General features: G+C 41.3%; 1 protein-coding gene across 3 annotated transcripts; it reads left to right on the top strand.

Moving 5' to 3' along the window:
* Window positions 1-18,461, top strand: LOC107509501. 3 transcript variants are annotated; one of them, XM_016142455.2, is made up of 5 exons: window positions 1-38; window positions 694-820; window positions 7,909-7,972; window positions 13,053-13,152; window positions 14,690-18,461. In XM_016142455.2, the coding sequence occupies exon 5, from the start codon at window positions 14,761-14,763 to the stop codon at window positions 17,305-17,307; it is 2,547 nt and encodes an 848-aa protein (XP_015997941.2). In that variant the 5' UTR covers window positions 1-38; window positions 694-820; window positions 7,909-7,972; window positions 13,053-13,152; window positions 14,690-14,760; the 3' UTR covers window positions 17,308-18,461. The 3 variants fall into 3 exon arrangements, with proteins under 3 accessions (XP_015997941.2, XP_015998767.2, XP_015999535.2); XM_016143281.2 differs by lacking the exon at window positions 1-38 and having other exon boundaries at window positions 187-891; XM_016144049.2 differs by lacking the exons at window positions 1-38; window positions 694-820 and adding an exon at window positions 1,215-1,390.
* Window positions 18,462-18,805: the final 344 nt, after the last annotated feature.

Genomic DNA, 18,805 nt, shown 5'->3' with positions numbered 1-18,805 from the left:
GTTCCAATTTCTTCACCTTTTTGCCAACAGTTATTACGGTAAGTCCCTTTGGTTGTAGCAATTCTTGTGTCTGTGAAGTGCTATCTCATTGAGTTTTGATGTGCATTTTAATAACAAGTAATGATATTTTCATATGTCTTTTGGCCATTTGTATGTTTTCCTTAAAGTCCCGTTCGTATATTTTCTTTTTTTCTTTTTACTGAGTTTTTATAGTTTTTCTATAATCCGGGTACAAGTCCCTTACCACTTAATGATTTTCATTGATGAAATACAATTTAATCTTCATTATGTGTGCAAAACTCATCATTGGCTCAATTGGGGGCCCCAGGATAATAGCTTGATGGGGAAGAATAGACCCTATTCTACAAGTCTGAATGACCTGATGCCTGAGGGCAGGTGTGTGGGAGCGAACTGCGCATGCGCTTGGCCCGTGACTCAGCAACGAAGTTCCCTGGAATAGGTCCCTGGGTTCCGTCTTGTAGGGATAGCCAGAGCCACAGCCAGGGATTTCTGAGGCACACAGTGCGCTGCCATATTCCAGCCCTCTCTAAATCAGAGATTCCTGTTCCTCAAAGCCAGATCTCACGAGATCTCCTTAGCTCTGCCATCCTGCGCAGTGCTGCGGCTGTGCACTGATGAGAGACACCTGGGAGAGCTGACTACATATAGGCTGTGTGTGTCTTCCCTACACAGGGCCAAAGAGGTCTGTCTCAAAAGAGTCAGCCCATTCCACATCAGGAGTTCTGTGCGTGAGAACTGCTGACTCCAAAAAGATGGCCTGCCAGACACAAGCTCAGAGTTCCTGAACGCTCAAAAGCAGGTGCGTGGTGGAAGAACTGCGCATGCGTCTGCCGCCCCATCTCAGAATCTAGAATCTCTGTACCGGGTCGTGTAAGTATAGGCCTGGCCTCAGTTGGGGACTTCTGGGGAACACATCCTGCTGCCAGGGTCCACCCTGCCCCCAGAACAGAATTGCTAATTCTTTTCATGCCAGATCGCGGGGTATTTCGGAAGCCGTTCGGGGCATGAGCAGGGAGGGATACCTGGGATGAAAGACACTCAGAAACCATGATAGCCAGATAAACTCAAAGTTCTATAAGGAGAGTAGAGCCTTACGAGGTCTGACTAACCACCATTCAAGCATTCATATCACTGGCCCAGTTTGGGGAACCTCTGGGCAAGGAATGATGGCTCGGTGGTGAGGGCAGGCCCTATCCAACATGCCCAGAGGGCCTGAAGCTTGAGGGCAGCTGCGCTGGAGCAAACTGCGCATGTACTTGCGGTATGACTCAGCGTTTCGGCTGCAGGTCTTTGTTCCTGGGTTCAGTCGGTGTAAAGTGTAGGAATAGACCGGGCCACAGGCTGGGACTTCCGCTGTGCCTGACGTGAGGTAGGCATCCATTTCATTATGTTTCATGTGGCTGTGCTGTTGTCTCAGCACCATTTTTAAAAAGACTTCTTTCCCCGTTGTATGTTTTCAGTATCCCATCAAAAATCAATTGACCACAAATATAAAAGTTTACTTTTGGATTGTAAATACTATTTTATTGATTAATATGTAATTTTACACGTTTTTCTTTTTTGAAAATTCTTTTGTCCACGTTGTGCTTCTTGCATTTTCATATGAATTTTAGGTTCTGTTTTTAAATTTCTTAAAAAAAAAAAAAACAAACACCAAACTGAAATGTTGTTAAGTATGCACTGAATTTGCAGATCCACTTTATTTATTTATATACCTTCATTTATTTATTTATTTATTTATTTATTTATGATTGTAGATGTCTTCAGTATGCTGAGGAATTGTAAATATACCTAATCCAGACATGTTTGAAATTCTAGAGTTGTATATCTAACTGCCCACTCAGGTTATCGCTCAGGCATCTCAAACTTATCACAAAGCAGCTGGTGGTGTTTTCCCCATCATGGGTACTTCCTTTACCCATCCCCCTCCTACTTAATGACACTCCTGTTTACCTAGTGAATTTCCCTGTGTATCGAATCAGATTCTTTTGACTATGGGTAGACATAAAAAGGTTTTTTTTTCTCATGAAAAAGAAGTCTGGAGGCATGCAGGCATGCCTAGCATGTGAGTGTCTGCCTTCTTAAAAGTTTGGCCATTGTCTTCATGGTCCAAATTGACTGCTAAAATTATAATTTCACTTCTGAGTTCCAGACACAAAGGTTTAAGTAGAGAAGAATAAAGCCATGACATCTTTCTTTTAAGGAAACATCTCAGAAGGCCTCAACACTTCTACTTATATTTTATTAGTGGGATATACAATAACAATGTATAGCTGAAAGTGATACAGATAGATATATATCTTATCTGGGACTCTTGGCACACCAAATAAATTTAGGGTTATATTGTTAAGATGGAAGTGAGTCAATGGATGTTTTGGGGTAGGAAATTAATGTAAAATCCTGTAAATGACATTATGTCCCCCCCCCTTTTACCCAAACCGTCAAAAAAAATACCGTTCAGTTTACTTTCCAATAGTATATTAAATTATTTTCTATCTCCAGTGTCTTTTATCCAAGCCATCTTCATATTTTGCTGGCAGGAGTATTCCGTTATCTCTGCTGCTACTCTTTGCCCCTGTATTCTCCAAACATCTGTCATAGTAACATTGTACAGATGCAAATCTGATAACATTGTTTCCTAGCTTAAAACTTCTTTATAGGTCTCTTTGCCCTTGGAACCCTTAGAGTTACCCCTGTAGCTTTATATGGATTGGCTACTACCTATATCTCCAGCTTAACTCATACAATGTTCTCTTCACTTTTTCTGATTTGACCATATGGACCTTTCAGTCCCTCACATGCATTGTGCTTCTTGTCACAGAGCACATGCCACTGCCTCTGTTAAAATGCTTTTTCCTCTCTCTTTGACTTGTTAAACAAATACCTTTCATCCTTTTGATTTCTTTTATGAGGTCATATTCCCATATTATAAGCTCCAACAGCTTCTCTCCTGTGAAATATGTAGTGCTGAAGTAATTTCACATTTATATGATTTACTGTTCACCCGTGCCCCAGGAAGCTTCATGAGGGCAGACATGATATCTTTATTTTGCCCATCATTGTATTCGTAGAATAGCATTTGACATTTAACACAGTCAATAAATCTTGGTTAAATGAATTGAATAATGAATTAAAGAGATATGGGGGGGTATCAGTGTTTTTGAGCTTCATAATTACAAAATTAGGACTGACATTGGATTTTTTGGAAAGCAGCATTGTTAAAAGAAAATAACATTATTATGTGTCCAGTGCCCAGCAACTTTTGGGCAACTTTTCTTGTGGTTGTGTAATCTCATTCATCTAACATGTTGAGGACCCAGTGTATATCAGCCACTTGCTGTTTGTATGTGGACTTTATTCAATAAATAAATATAGTACTGTAAATGTATTTTTATTTTGTTTTCTTTATCTCTCTCTTTTTTATTTTAGGTGAGGCAACCCTTGGTTGACTTCACAGATTGCAAGGACCTTGTCATCTTACAATCCCTTATTTTTTAAAATTTTTTATGCCTACAGTGCCGGGTCTTCCTAGGTGGTCTCTTGTCCAAGTACTAACCAGGTCCACCCTGCTTAGCTTCCGAGAGCAGATGGGATTGGGCTTGTTCAGGGTAGCATGGCCATAGACTGTATTTTTTTTTCTACTGATTTTCTTAATAAAATTTCCTTTTCTCTAGTTTATTTTAATGGAAGAATATAATGTATAATACATATACCCTACAAAATATGTGTTAATCAGCTGTTACCAGTAATGCTGCTGGTCGACAGGAGGTTATTAATATTTAAGTTTCTGGGGTGTCAAAGGTTATATGTGGATTTTTGACTGTACAGTGCTCCTAACCCCTGAATTGTTCAAGGGTCAACTATACATTTATTAATATTTATTTGTATACTATATAAATTAGAGGATATAAATAATATGAAATATATTAGAATCACCATTTTGGTTACTCAAACTTTATAGATTTTTGTTTTCTCAAATATAATGTGTATAGGTTGTACTAATCTTTGAGGACTTCTCTAGATCTCAGTGTCTGGAATTTTGAGTCAGTTTGACTTCTGTCATTAAGAGACTCTTAGAACACTCATAGGAATTATAGAGCTATGGATGAAAGATAAATGTAACCTTCTCTCTAAGCGCCAAGAAACGAATTAGTCCTAGGAGTAGTCCAGTTACAGTAAGAAAAATAATCTTCAGTTTCCACTGAAAACCACCCTTAGTGTTTTTATTGTTTGAAGTTTTTCCCCCCATTGATATTAAAAACATCTAAATGGGAAGGGCCTGTGTCTGTTTTCTGGTCAGCTCGAAGGGACAAGTAAAAATTTTTATAAAACACAGTTTTGTAGAGGAGAAGAATCCAGAAGGTAAAGTGGATGGGGGATCACCCAGAATTGAGAGGTCAGTGATCCAAATTTTTAGAATCTGAGGGCAAATGGAAAGCACTGTGCATAGAGATAGTTTGGGAAAGATGTATGTGCATTCTGTCTCAGAGCTTAAATTCATCTCTAGGTGAGAGTGTTCTACTTCCTATCTTCAGGATATGTGTTTCTTATGAGCCTGAGACTCAAACATCCAGTTACCCATTCGTCATATCTACTCAGATGTCTCATAGGCATCTCCAGCTTAATGTGGCCAAAACAGAGTCCTTAATTTTCCCCTCAAGCCTGGCTCACACCAGCCTTTTGCATCTGTCGATGGCACCACCATCGACCCAGTTACCAAAGCCAGAAGCCTGAGAGTCATTTTTAACTCCTCCCATTCTTTCATCCCCTACATCCAATTCATCAGCAAGTCCTGCCAATTCCCTCTCCAGAATCTACCTCACCTCCATTTATTTTTCTCAATCTTGAGAACTCTTACTCTGTTGAAATCACTATCATGATGGCTTTTGCAATAGCCCGCAGGTTGGTTTCTTCAGTTCCACTCTTGCCTGTACAATTTTCATTCACATTACAGCCAGAGAGATCTTTTAAAAACTCATGTTGCTTCTATGCTTAAATTCATTGTTCTTAGAATAAAAACTCTGCTCCTATTCGTGCCTGCATGATCTGGTTCATTCTCTGCATCTCCAGCTACTGTTCTCTCCTTTGAATTATCCAGATCTAACTTCTTTTTAAATCTCAAAACCACCTTCTTATTTACACCATAAGGGTTTTCTCTACTTTTCCTCTACCTGGAATATTTTTTTTCCTCCATGGATCAGATCTAATTGTAGTTTGCCTCTACTCTCAATCTCTTAGCTTAAATTTCTCTTCATCAAAAGAACCTTACCATGACCACTCTGTTGAAAACTGGACCTTTCTCTCATTCTGTATCATGACACCCTGTTAATTTTCCTTGCAGCATTATCATCAGTTACTGTTTATTGAATTATTTAATTGCCAATAACCTGTCTCACCCACGTGTATCTGAGCTCTCAGGAGACATGACCTTTGCCTTTTTGTGGTATCCACAGCCCCTACACAGTGCTGGCATATAACAGGCACTTGATAAATCTTTGTCAGATACGTGGATAGATAAGTGGACTTGGGCCTCCACCAGTGAGAGATCCAAACATATTTTTGACCATGGCAGGATCACAGGGTGTGGAGTAATGTCTTTGAAGTGTCTACTTTGAAAATTATTCTCAATTGGCTACATAACCTTTCGAGAGTTTAGCTGAAGTAAAAGTGTCATTATCTGTTATCAGATCTCTGCCTGTATATTACCTGCTGATTGGAATGGGCTCCAGATCAGAGGTGACAGCTAATCTTTCACTGGCATCTTCTCGGAGAATTTCTTGGTCTACCATTCTGCCCCTGAAACCTGTGTCAGATATGAACCCTGCTTGCTAGCCACTACATAGAATCAGGAGCACAATTCTAAATTCAGGTTTTCCTGGAAGTGTTGATGTAACTTCAGCTGCCAGTGACTATCCGACCCTCAATTTTCTTTCTTACTTGCTTACTTATATGTTTCTGTTTGCCTGCCTATCTATCTATCTATCTATCTGTCCATCCATCTATCCATCCATCCATCCATCTATCCCAGATTGCATCAGCCCAAATGCATTAACACCCTGAAGTAAAACTGGGCAAAGTGTCAATAACCTGTGGATGTGATATGACATAAAAATTAATCTTGTTGAAAGAAAGCTACTTTCCCCCTTCGCTAAAGAGAAGAGCTCAACATGAGAAGGAAGAATTTGTGCGGGATACAAAGAGGAGTCAGGGCAGCTTGGTGGACCTTTACCGAACTGTATAGGTTTTTTCTTCTATTGTCCCTGAGTTCTCTCTACTATATTTCTTTTTCTGTAATGAATTTCACTTTGCTAATGATCAGAAAAATTCACACCTACTCAGTGCTTTCCCACTCCAGCATATCAGAAGTTTCCTTCAGAATACCTTTATTTTTTTATTTTTTATTTTTTTCTCATTTATAGTGTCATACAAAGGGAGAGAAGGGATTTGGAAACATTTTTTCCCCAGGTTTCTTTCAACTCTGATTTCCGAAAACAGATTTATTTCTTCTCAACCCATAAATAGGAGGCACTAAGGTATAGCATTATGTTCCAAATCTTCTCGTACTTGTGAACTTCCCCTAATTACTGTATATACCTGTCACCTGTACAATCACTGACAGGCATCTTTAAGTTGATTCACTCTTGGTTACACTGCCATATATGAAAAACAGGTTCAATGGTCATAATAAGAACTTAAATTTAAAAATTTAAAAATATATTAAAAATTAAGTATAACAATTATTCGTGTACCTCCAATAATAATTTTACCCTTAACACCTGTTATGATAGAAAAACATGGTTACATTTCATGTTAAAACCTGGATTAAAATGCTAGCTCTTTCAAATTCAAATTGGAGGAATTGGAACTTTTTTTTGAGCCTTAGTTTCTTCAGCAGCAAAATTGAGATAGGTAGGTAGGTAGATAGGCTTAGAAAAGGGGCTAACTGGTGAAAGAGGAGAATTCAGAATTACTCTTTTATTGTGTTTTATGTCCGTTTTGTTGTCTGGGGCAGAGAACCTAATAGACAAAAACAAACAAACAAACAAAAGCAAAAAAGGAAGGAAAAGAAGAAAAGAGAGGAAGTGAGGGAGGGAAGGAAGAAGGAAGGAAGAAAAGGAAAGAAAGAAAGGAGGAAAGAAATCCTGTCAAGCCTATTGGAAAACATGTTAAACCATTCACCAAACAACTAAGAGATGAATTAAAACTTGATATGCAAAGCAACAATTGTGATCTTAAAAAGTTGTATCATTATGCGGTTGTTTATAAGAGCAGCTTATTAAAGTTGTTAGTACTTACTGTGGTTTTACCTGTTGTATTTAACAACAAGAGGGATATTTACAAAAATGTGGGTAATAGATACGAGAGTCTATTCACTACGATTCAATTTTGACTGAATTATGTTTTTCTGCTCTATATTTATGATACAAACAAGGCTGGCTTCTAAGGCTTTTATTCTGATACTGACTTTGCCATTCAGTTAGCATCGTTAGCTCCAAGATGTGTTATAAGAACCTTGATCTAATTTGAGCTTGGCCAGTGGTTCAGAGCTAACTTTGCATGTTCTACATAAAGCATCAACTGTATTTCTCCACACACATTGCTTAGATTCTTTACCATTCAATGTTTATATCTTACTCAATATTACTCTTCATTGAGTAATTGGTTTTTACCAGTGATGTAGTCTGTTAGGACATAAGAAACTTTTTAATTTTATCTTGTGTAATGTCAGACCTAGAAAACTCAACAGGCTTTCTATTGATCTACAAGGCATAGGCGATTTTCTCGTAAGAGATATTTTCCCATGCTTGTAAATAAGTACTTCCTCAAAAACATGGTCAACCAAGGATTTTTTTCTGTACTTATTCATTCTTTTCTCATTCTTCACAGTAACTTGGAGTCTGAATCTCAACCTAATTACCAAAACTTTGGCCCAGTTCATATCTTCTGTCTGGTAAGTTACATTCATCAGAGTCAAATAAATATGAAAGCCCTTCTAAATGACCTTTGGAAGAAAACAGCTCCTCACAATTAAAAAGAATAATTTGTAATCATCCTATATTGACTAAGAATGGTCATAATATTTATAAATAACCATAGAAACACATGACTAACAGCATCTACACAGTTGCTTCCAAACCTTTTTTCAGCACCAGGAGTCACATAACACTTATAATCTGAAATGCCAGGTGATGGCATATGCTACTTAAAAGGAAGATAGAGAACCTAGACCTGATGGAGTGATTCTTTAATCAGGTTACTTTACAAGCAGCCCAGTCACATTCATGCAGAGTCCTGATGACTGATGATTGATGAAACCCCAACAAACCGTGCCAACTTACCTGAGAAAAGAGATTTCAGAAACAGCAAAAATATGTAAAATATAATTACTTTATATTCCATCCTAAAAGATGGTGGTAGCCTTTATATCTGGAATGAAAGTCATTCATTCAGGATCAAAATGATGCACTCTTGTCTCAGAGAACAAATTAAACCAAGGTGCCATGTGCGTGTCATGTCACCAGACAACTGTGAAACCAAGTGTTGGGGGACTGGTACTATTTAATAAAATTATTTCTGCTTAATTAAGCTTGACCTATGCAGCTGAGGAAATGCATTGTCCCACATCACTTACCAAAGGATGACTCGAGAAGGCTGGAAATAAGGATTGTCTGTCACTGAAATGTAATGAATGCAAGTTGGATTTCATAATCGGAACCATTAAATCTTGTGTCTGTTTTGATATCCCGACAAGATCTCACCTGTTCAGCATATTTCCATCAAACATCAATCCTGGGTTCTAATATAACTGTTTGGGATATGGCAGTCAACATACAGGTTTGTCCTGACTTAGATATGAGAATGGCTCCTATATCTTAGTTGTCTCTGATAATTGGCCTTAATGATAGACAACACAATAAACATTAGTAAAGTGTTCAGGGTTTATTTGACTTCAGTCTAAATGTTAGTTTGGAAATACCTGCTTAGGAATAAAATGGCCACACCCTCCCCAGCATTTGGTTTTGTCAGTGCTTTGGATTTTGGCTATTCTAATAGGTCTTTTGCCTATTTAAAAAATAAGGTAGGTAGTTTTTTTTTACTCTCGAGTTTTAAGAGTTCTTTGTACATTTTAGGTAACAATCCTTTATTAGATGTATGTTTTGCAAATACTTTCCCTCAGTCTGTGGGTTGTCTTCTCACTGTCTTGACAGTGTCTTTACATAGTTGAAACTTTTAATTTTAATGAAGTCTCACTCATCATTTTTTTCTTTTTATGAGTTACGCCATTGGTGCTGTAGCTGAAAAGTAATTGCTATAGTCAAGGACATCTGGGCTTTCTCCTGTGTTTTCTTCCAGGAGATTTATAGTTTTGCATTTTATATTAAAGTCTGTGATCCACTTTGAATTATTTTTTTGAACGGGTAGAGTTAGTGTCTAAAGTTCATTAGTTTTCTTTGTGAACATGCATGTCTTGTAGTTCTGTCACCATTTGTTGAAAAGGCTATCAGTTTTTCATTGTGCTGTCTATTCCTTTGTCAGTGATTTAGTTGACCCTATTTATGTGGATCTATTTCTGGGCTCTTTGTTCTGTTCCTTTAATGTATTTCTGTATTCTTTTGCCAGTACCACTCTGTCTTGATTGCTGTAGCTTTATAGTAATCCTTTTATATTATGTTAATTATTCTGGGTCTTTTGCCTCTCTATATAAATTATAGATTTAGTTTGTTGATATTCACAAAATAACTTGAGGTTTGGTTGGGATTGTATTGACTGTATATCAAATTGTGAAGAACTGACATCTTGACAAATTGACTCCTTCTATCCATGAACATGAAATATCTCTCTGTTTGTTTAGTTCCTCTTTGATTTCTTTCATCAGACTTATGCAATTTTCCTCATGTAGATATTGTACATAAATTATTGATCCATGAAAAAATTTGTAATTAAGATTTTTCATTGCACGATAATATTTTTTAGTATTCTTCACACCAGCAAAATAATCTTAGGTGTTTATATGATTGAACAGAGCAGTGTTGATTAGCTTCTGCCATCTTTTATTCAGGTAGGTCCTAGACATCAAGGTACATTCAGAAATAGAAAAATTGGAAACATGTAATAACATATATAGTTGTTGATTTGGAATTTTTTGTAAAAATAAGGAAAACATAAATATATGGATTAAGAAGTAAAACAAGTTGAGTTACAAGTGACAGAACCCCAACTAAACCATTTAGGCCATGGAAAAATATTGGCAAATATTGGTCGAGGAACTCAGATTGTACCAGAATACTTTCTCAAACTTTTGTCCCTGCTTTTCTCACTGCATCTTAACTTTCATTTCTCTTACTATGAACTGCCTACATGGCAGATAAGGCCTTGGATAGCCTCTCAAGGCATATGTTAAAGCTCAGCAACCAAGGAAAGACTTTTCTTCATCTCTTAGAGTCCAGATAGAAAATTCCCAATTAAGGACTCTTTATTGGACCACTTGATGTCACAGGTTCAACTTCAGATTAATCAACTCTGCATTGAGGCAGTGAATTAAGATTGAAGGCTCTAGAACTCCATAACTGAAAAAGATGGAGAAAGTATTTTCTAGGGGATGTTATTCCCAAAAGAAAAGAAGCTTCTGGGTAGGAAAAAACAAAAACAAAAACACAATGAATAATAAAATCAGAGGATGTGAAAAATCATCAGATAATATGAAGCCTATTAAAAATTTATCGTATCAATGCATATTCAAAAGTCCTTGATTTAGTTTTAGGTCATTGTTTCTCAAAATGTGACTCAAAGACCATCTACATCAGAATCACTAGAAAGTTCATTAAAAGGATTGATACCTCGCTTCCATTCCACACCTACAAATTCAGAATTTTTATGACAAGGACCAAGAATCTGCATAATAAATTAGTTTTTCTGATAATTATGAAGCCCTGTTAACTTGGAAAACCACCAGTTTAAGTTTTCCTTTGAAGAAATGTTTGTGAGATGAAAAGGAAACAACTTAAACAAGAGAAGTTCAGCTATCTGGCCATAAAGCCAGAATGAAAATTTTCCTTGGTTCTTCATAGATAGGGCATGCAATTGTGCTTCCATATTTCTTGCTACCTCACTTGCACTATTTTTACTGAAGTGGATCTAATTATGTCTTCTATTTTTATTCTTACTTTTCTCATGGCTCAGTGTACATTTAATGACTAAGACTTCTCTGTTCCACCCCAGCAGTCTTTCTCTATTATCTTCTTTATTCCCACTGATATGTTTTCAGTTCAGTCTCTAGTTACTTTCCATTTTCTGACTGGATTATTAAAATATAATTTACAAACTTGTATCTGAAACTCTTGGGCTCAGACATATTTCAGAATTTTTTTGTGTTTTATAAATATGATTTGCACATCATATTAGTAAATACTCAAACATATTCAAAGATTAATATTGCTGCATTGAAACTAAGTGGGATAAATATTATAAAAAGGGTCATGTCATTTCAGGTCAGCTTTTGTCATGAATGAGTTTTCAAACTTTTGGGACTTTGGAATACAGATAAGAGATTGTTTTATAACTATCCTTAGGTTTTGCCTCCAATTCTTCTTTCTGTTTTTAAAAAGGTCTTATTTAGTTGTCTTCCACTTGCAGAAGCTATGCTAGGCACCTCAGGAGACGCAAAGTGGAGAAAACCAAAATGCCTGCCTTCTAAGGTGCTCATTTCTCTTAGGAAAAAATAGGCACTCAGTGATAAAGCATAAGGGACAAAATGAAGGAAAGGTACAAAGGGACGAGATCATTGCACTACAGGAACAACCACAGAACTTCATTGTCATGTGAAAATTTGAGTTTATTGCTCACATGTCCAGAGTCATCTGGGGTTGGCTGGATATCTCTGCTGAACTGTGCTGGACTTTTAGGTCTGGAGTTGCCTGGTTGTCGGCTGATCTAGACTGCTTTGGCTGGGGTGACTGTGGCAGCTGGAGCCACTGGCTCAGCTTCACATGCTTTTATCCTCCAACAAGCTACATAAAGGCATTTTCTCATGGCAGTGGCCAAGGCATAATAAAGCAAGCCCCAATTAGTAAGCCCATATAAAGTTTCTGTTTGTATCACCCCATTGGCCTAAGTGAGTCACATGACTGAGCCAAAGTCAAAGACAGAGAAGGTTACCCCATCCCCAGGTAGAGGGTCAGCAAGTTTACTTGTCAAAGGGTGTAGTTACAAAGAGGGGTGAATAATTGAGATAATTTTTGTAATATTTAACACTCTTCTTTTCCAGACTTCCTGTTATAACCTTTATAAAAGTTTGTCATGTCACAATTCTTCTCTCTTCTTTTCCTCCTTCTTCCTCTCTTTCTCCTTTTCTTTCTTCCTTTCTCCTCTCTCTCTCTCCCTCCCTCCCTCCTTCCCTTCTTTCTTTCCTTCCTTCCTTTTGAAGAGGAGATTTGAGGAATTTACATCAAAAGGCTAATCAGCTCTTTGTTCTGCTTTTGTAAATATACTTGCTGCATGCAGGAGCTCATGCAAGAACTCACTTGCACTTTGTTCTGCTTACCTATAAATGTAATTGTCTGTACCCTTAGAAACTCCCACCTCTTGTAACACTTTGTACTCTGGCAGTTCCCTGCTTCCTGCAACAATTTGTAGCTACTGGTAACCCATGGCAACTCCCACCTTTCTACCAATGTTATGTGACAAACCTCTGCTTTGTAACAGTCTGAATTCTAATCAACCAATCAGCTTGCATAAAATCCTTGTATATAAGGAATGTTGCCACTGAGCTGGGGGCCCACATCTTCAGAGAGTTAGCTCCTCTGGGACCAGGTGTAATAAACCTGATTTCTCCTTCTCTCAGAGTTACTTCTTGGTTCTTTGCTGGACTAGTTTTGGGATTTTTCCACAACATTTTTAGAGGCCTCAGTGAGATTACAACCATGCCAGCCCCTTGAGCCGCTGGACCGGTGGCTTGGCCTGGCCAAAGCGGAGGGGAACCAAGACGACTGAGGAGGCGCACCACCCGACCAGTATTCTTGGTTCTCTTTCAGATCGGTGCCCTGACTCCCAGTGAGGCTGAGTCACCAACTGGGCTCATAGGAGGGAAGGGCCAACTCACCAGGAACCGCCGCAAGAGGAAAAGGTACCAAGGTAAGGAGAGCAAAAAGTAGGGTCCCAGGGCAGCCCCCATTCAGGTCCTGCCTGTTGGGCGGAAGAGGAAGCCAATTCCTTCCTGGTCTTCAGAGCGAAGACAGTGGTTAGGGAATCTGACAAGTATTTCAGGTTCAGGGAGTCTCCAAAAGAGGGAGCGGAGGAGACTGGGTCTCTTCAGTAGGGGAGATGTCAGGTTAGGCCAGAGACCTTCCACTAGAGAACCTAATGAGTATTCCAGGTTCCAGGGGAAGACACTGCTTAGCCTGATGTGTGAATAAGAGCTTTCTCAATGGGGAGGCATCAGGTTGGGGCAGGCACCCACTAGCCGAAGGGTATACCGGTGGGGAGGAGAAATGTTTTACTTGATGTGTGATTGTGTGAATGAATGAGCCTCTTCGTCAACTTGATCAATTAGGTACAAGTTTGTAGCTACACGTCTGGGCACCCTTATATACAAGAATTTTATGCAAACTAATTGGTTGATTTGAACTCAGGCCACGGAGTTCGTTTGGGCTCACTCTGCAGGTCCATGGTGAATGGCATATGGTCCAGGATAGCATCGGACCAGTGCCCCATCACCAGTCACAAAGCAGAGTCCGCTGTGGCTTAGCGTCACCTGAGCTCCCTGCAAGGTGACACAGCCAGATGAGTATGTGAATGGTCTCCCCTCTGGAGGAGGCACCCACCCTTGTTTGTCTTTGCGTCATTGTTGTAGGTTAGGATCAGCTTAGCTCAACACTAAGTAAGAGGTGGAGCTCCATCACCCTCCTGAGGGCAACCAAGCACCCTTCATAAGTTAGTGGACACGTTAAGGAATGGTGGGAGGTTGTATGAAAGAGGGAGAATACTGAGTGACTGAGATGTGGCCTCACTACGAAGCAAGAGTTAGCCCCAATCTGTGGTTCTGTAGGCAAACCTCATATGGCTTGTGGTGGCCCCACTGGATCTCTGAGAGGAGTCTTCTCCAGTGGTCTGGATTGGGGGTTTATACAGACCCACCAATGCTAAGAGGCACCTGAAATCCCTGCGAAGGGAGTGACCATAGATGGGGGGAAGTGAATGACATCCCCTTCAAATTTCCCCGACCCTATCCTCCATCCCCTTTGTAATGTGATAGTTGTCTGTCTTGGGAGATACGGGAGGTATTTCTGAAATATGTAGTGGAAAGGAAAATAGGAAAGTGTCTTGGTAACAGAAGGTATAAGGTCTGGACACTCATTCTGAAGGAATTGAAGGGGAGATGTTTGTCTCAGAGTTGGTTATTGAGTGAAAAGAGGCAAACTGAGGGAATAAAGAAAGTGTGAAAGAAGATTTGTGAAGGGAAAATCCTGAGGTAAAGTTTTGTGTAGGATAAAATTGGAAACAAGGATGGAAATTTGTGTTGAAATCAAGCTGATGCAAAATTAAGAATTGTGTTTAATGTTTCTTAGACTATTGGTCTGACACTAATGTTTTGAAAAAGTTTTCTGAGCAGAAAACTGAGATTCTGTATTTCATCAAAATTAATTTCAATGTTTCGTGCTGCCTTAACCAGGTTCCCGGGACTTTAGAGAATATACAAACACCGCCCTCTGCACTCAATATTCAGAGGAAGCTCCCTGCAAAATGGGGGGACATTCTTCTAAGCTAACTGTTTTAAACTGTATGCTGAAAAATTTTGAGAAAGGTTTCTCAGAGGATTATGGGGTTAAGCTGACCCCGGGAAAGCTTCGTATTCTTTGTGAGTTTGAATGGCCTACCTTTGGGGTTGGATGGCCCTCGGAAGGGACCCTAAACCTCCCCACTGTGGAAGCTGTGTACTGGGTAGTGACAAGGACCCCTGGACATCCAGACCAGTTTCCATACATAGCCTCATGGTTGCACATCGCCACTACACTGCCCCCTTGGATTCGGATCTGTGTGCATAGGCAGGGACAGAGTAAGGTACTTATGGCCCGACTGACTTGGGGAAATGACAAGGAGGAGCCAACAACAATCCACCAAGGGGGCCCTTCAGCAGCTGCAGTTCCTGCCGGTGGGGGCCCACATACACTCAGCAGGCCCACCAGGCATCAAGAACGTCCAGGGACTTTACCTGGCCAAGAAGGTCCTCGTGCACGGGAGAGGCCAGGGCATGGCAGGGCAGATGGGCCGCGGGCGCCCAATGTCAAACAAGCAGAATCTGTGGGTGGTAGAGAGCATACCGCAGCCCTGCATCGTGTCTGTCAAAGGGCTGTTGTCCACCACCGACATCCAGCTGAAGAGCCTGCTCATATCGGTGGAGCCCATTCAGGGAGGAGAGAGCGATGGCTTTTTTCACCTGGAGGGCCAGCCCCAGTGGCTCCCCAAGCCCCCAGCAGTGAGACAGCAGCCCGTCCGCAAGGTGACACTGACCAACGGGACCCCGAGGAAGAACCTATCTTCCTACCAGACAGCCCTCCACCATCGGTGCCTTTGCTGCCCCAACCTGCCCCAGAGCCCTGGCCCGGCACCATGTCCTCTGCCAGGTTCAGGTTCAACTCCTTAGACTGTTCTGCCTGGTACGCGGGGCTGGTATCTCGTCAGGAGGCACAGACTCGGCTCCAGGGCCAGCGCCACGGCATGTTCCTGGTCCGTGACTCCTCTACCCGACCTGGGGACTATGTGCTTTCCGTGTCCGAGAACCTGCGGGTCTCCCACTACCTCATCAACTCACTGCCCAACCGCCATTTTAAGATTGGGGACCTGGAGTTTGACCACTTGCCAGCTCTGCTGGAGTTCTACAAGGGTCACTACCTGGACACCACCACCCTGATCGAGCCTGCACCCAGGTATCCAGGCCCATCAGAATATGTACAGACTCTGTATGATTTTCCTGGAAGTGATTCTGATGACCTGCCATTTAAAAAGGGTGAGATCCTGGTGATTATAGAGAAGCCTGAGGAACAGTGGTGGAGGGCCCGGAACAAGGATGGCCGAATTGGGATGATTCCCGTCCCTTATGTTGAAAGGCTTGTGAGAGGCTTACCACATGGAAAACATAGAAACAGGAGTTCCAATAGTTACGGGATCTCAAAACCTGCTAAGACCTCTGTAAGTAAAAACTATGAACGATCTATCATTCGCAGCTTAGCTTCCACTGATCCTCAGACAAGTTATGCTCAACAACCAGTGGGCCAAGAATGTCAGGAGTGTGGGCAATGCTTTGCGACTATTGAAGACCTCAGTGCGCATCAGAAGATCTATGTCCGCGAGGAGTTCTATGGGGGGAAGCAGCTTGGAGACTCTGTGATTCAGGGCATGGGCCTGGATCGGCCTGAGCAAGATGAGCTAGAGGAGCGGGACAAACAGGGTGATCCTGAGGACATGATCTATAGGTGCAAGGACTGTGGGCTCGGCTTCAGGGATTGCGCAGACCTTAAGGACCACCAAAAAGTGCATGGCAAAGAGTATCTCACTGACACTCATGAGTACACACACTCTGTCATTCACACCCATTCCATGAGTGGGTATCAGAGAGATTATACCGGTGAGCAGCTCTACGAGTGCCCGGCATGTGGGGAGTGTTTTGTTCATGGCTCATTCCTCTTCGAGCATCAGAAAGTCCATGAGAAAGATCAGGTTTATGGTTATAGGAGGTATGATGAGCGTTTTGTGCAACCCTCGGTCATTAACTCCCAGAGGCCTCATGCCCCACAGAAGAACCCTCCTCCAGGGGCGCTCCTTCAGTGTCACATGTGTGGACAAGATTTCATTCATGGCTCTGTCCTTAACGACCAGATGACAGTTTATACTGGAGAAAATTTACCAGAGCAGGGCCAGGGCAGTGACAATGCCATCAACCCAGAGTTGGCCCTCACCGAGTTACAGAGAAGTTGTGCCGAAGAGAAACACTACAAAGGTGAAACCTGCGGAGAATCCTTCCTCAGTCAATCAGACCTTAGGGATTGCAAGATAATTCATAAGAAAAGCGAGCCCTACAATTATGGGTCTGCTTTTGTTCACACCTCATTTCTTACTGAGCCCCCCAAAAGAGATTCACTATTCTTTGAGTGCAAGGACTGTGGGAAGTCCTTTAGGCATAACACTGTTCTCATCAAACATCAGAAGTACAACTGTAACAAGATGATATGCCGCAAGTGCTATGCCCGCCTGCATCCCCGTGCTGTCAACTGCCAGAGGAAGACAGTGTGAAGTTTGGATAACCCCTTTACTTAGAACTTTACCCTTAATTTCTATACCACAGAGAAATGAAGTAAGCCATGATATCAGCGTAAACGTTTTGAATGCGCATGGTGGCTGCCTCGGCATTTGTATCATAGTTGTATTGTCAAAGAGTAGCCGATTTTAGAGTTCTTTTGGATCATAAACTAGAAATACTGATGGGAGCAAACAAGTGGAGAGAAATTGACAAGGATAGGATCTTCCTTCTCATCACCGCCCTGTTTATTGTACTTGTGACCGATTTTGTCATATTCATCAGAGAAAGCTCGAGGCCAAGGTCTAATCCAGGGGTGCAAACAATTGCAACTTGCCACTCAAAGACCTAGAACCGGACTTTACTGAGGTCAAGCCCTGCAGGAGCCACCAGTACTTACCTGTGTTGATTTGCACCTACTCCGGATAGGTTGAAGCCTTTCCTACATGCACTGAGTGGGCACAAGAAGTAGCCAGGGCCTTACTGAGGGAAATTGTTCCAAAACACAGACTACCTCTCTGTTGGATCAGACAGTGGACCTGCTGCCTTTGTGTCTGAGATAGTCTAAACCTGTCCAAAACTCTAGGATTCAAATGGAAGCTCCATACAGTCGCCAGGCCACAAAATTCAGGGAAAGGTGAACTCATGAACTGGACCCTCGAAACCACTTTAGCTAAGCTTTGTCAAGAAACCCAATTACCTTTAGGGAAATTGGATCTACCCTTTTCAGCCAGGAGACGAAGTAAGGGTTAATGATTAAAAAAAAGGAGCCGCTCCAGCTGAGTTGGACGGGCCTTCACACTGTTATATTAGCAACTCCCACTGCTATTAAAGTTGCAATTGTCACCCCATGGTGGATCCACCTCCAGAAAGCCCGGAGACTTGGACTACACAGCCTTTTTCTGATCAGCTGCTTCGAGTCACATTCCAGAGGCAGCAGAAGTCCACCTGAGGTCACTGGCCCTGCTCTGGCTTCCCCTGGAAACTGGCCAGTCTATATATGGCAGAAGCTTGAGGATCGACCACCATCACAATTGGCTGAAAGTGGTGCAGACGGATTCCACCAACCCTTGTAAGTAGGAAGACAGCAGGCCCTGCTCCAGCCACAAACCAGAAGCTGGCTGGTCCACTCATGGCCGAAGCCTGAGGAATTTCATGGGACTCCTTATAATTGGACATTGGGGAGGGAGGGAAATCGGGGCAAAGAACCGTGAGCTGTGTATCCATGTCACCAAAGGAGGTAAGAGAATTTCCACTATCTTAATTTTCCTTAGCTTCTATAAATGTCAGGGAACTCAGGGACCTGTACCTATAACCAGACTCAATATTCAGTATGCGCCCCAACCCAAATAACCCTCCCACTGAAATGGTTTTTGAAATAAGGGTAGCTCTGATGGATCACAGGGGAGGATGGATAGATGGACCCATGTTGGCCCAGACTAGAGTGGAAGAAAATCCTAATCAGATAATCCTAAAGTTTGATGCTTATGCTTT

This window comes from Rousettus aegyptiacus, unplaced genomic scaffold, assembly GCF_014176215.1.
Source record: "Rousettus aegyptiacus isolate mRouAeg1 unplaced genomic scaffold, mRouAeg1.p scaffold_m13_p_12, whole genome shotgun sequence".
NCBI classification, from domain to species: Eukaryota; Metazoa; Chordata; class Mammalia; order Chiroptera; family Pteropodidae; genus Rousettus; species Rousettus aegyptiacus.
This window is presented reverse-complemented; position numbering and strand designations above follow the sequence as displayed.

What these genes read in the sequence shown, in the direction of transcription:
- LOC107509501 (XM_016142455.2), top strand. Translation starts at nt 14,761, where the DNA reads ATGGGGGGACATTCTTCTAAGCTAACTGTTTTAAACTGTATGCTGAAA.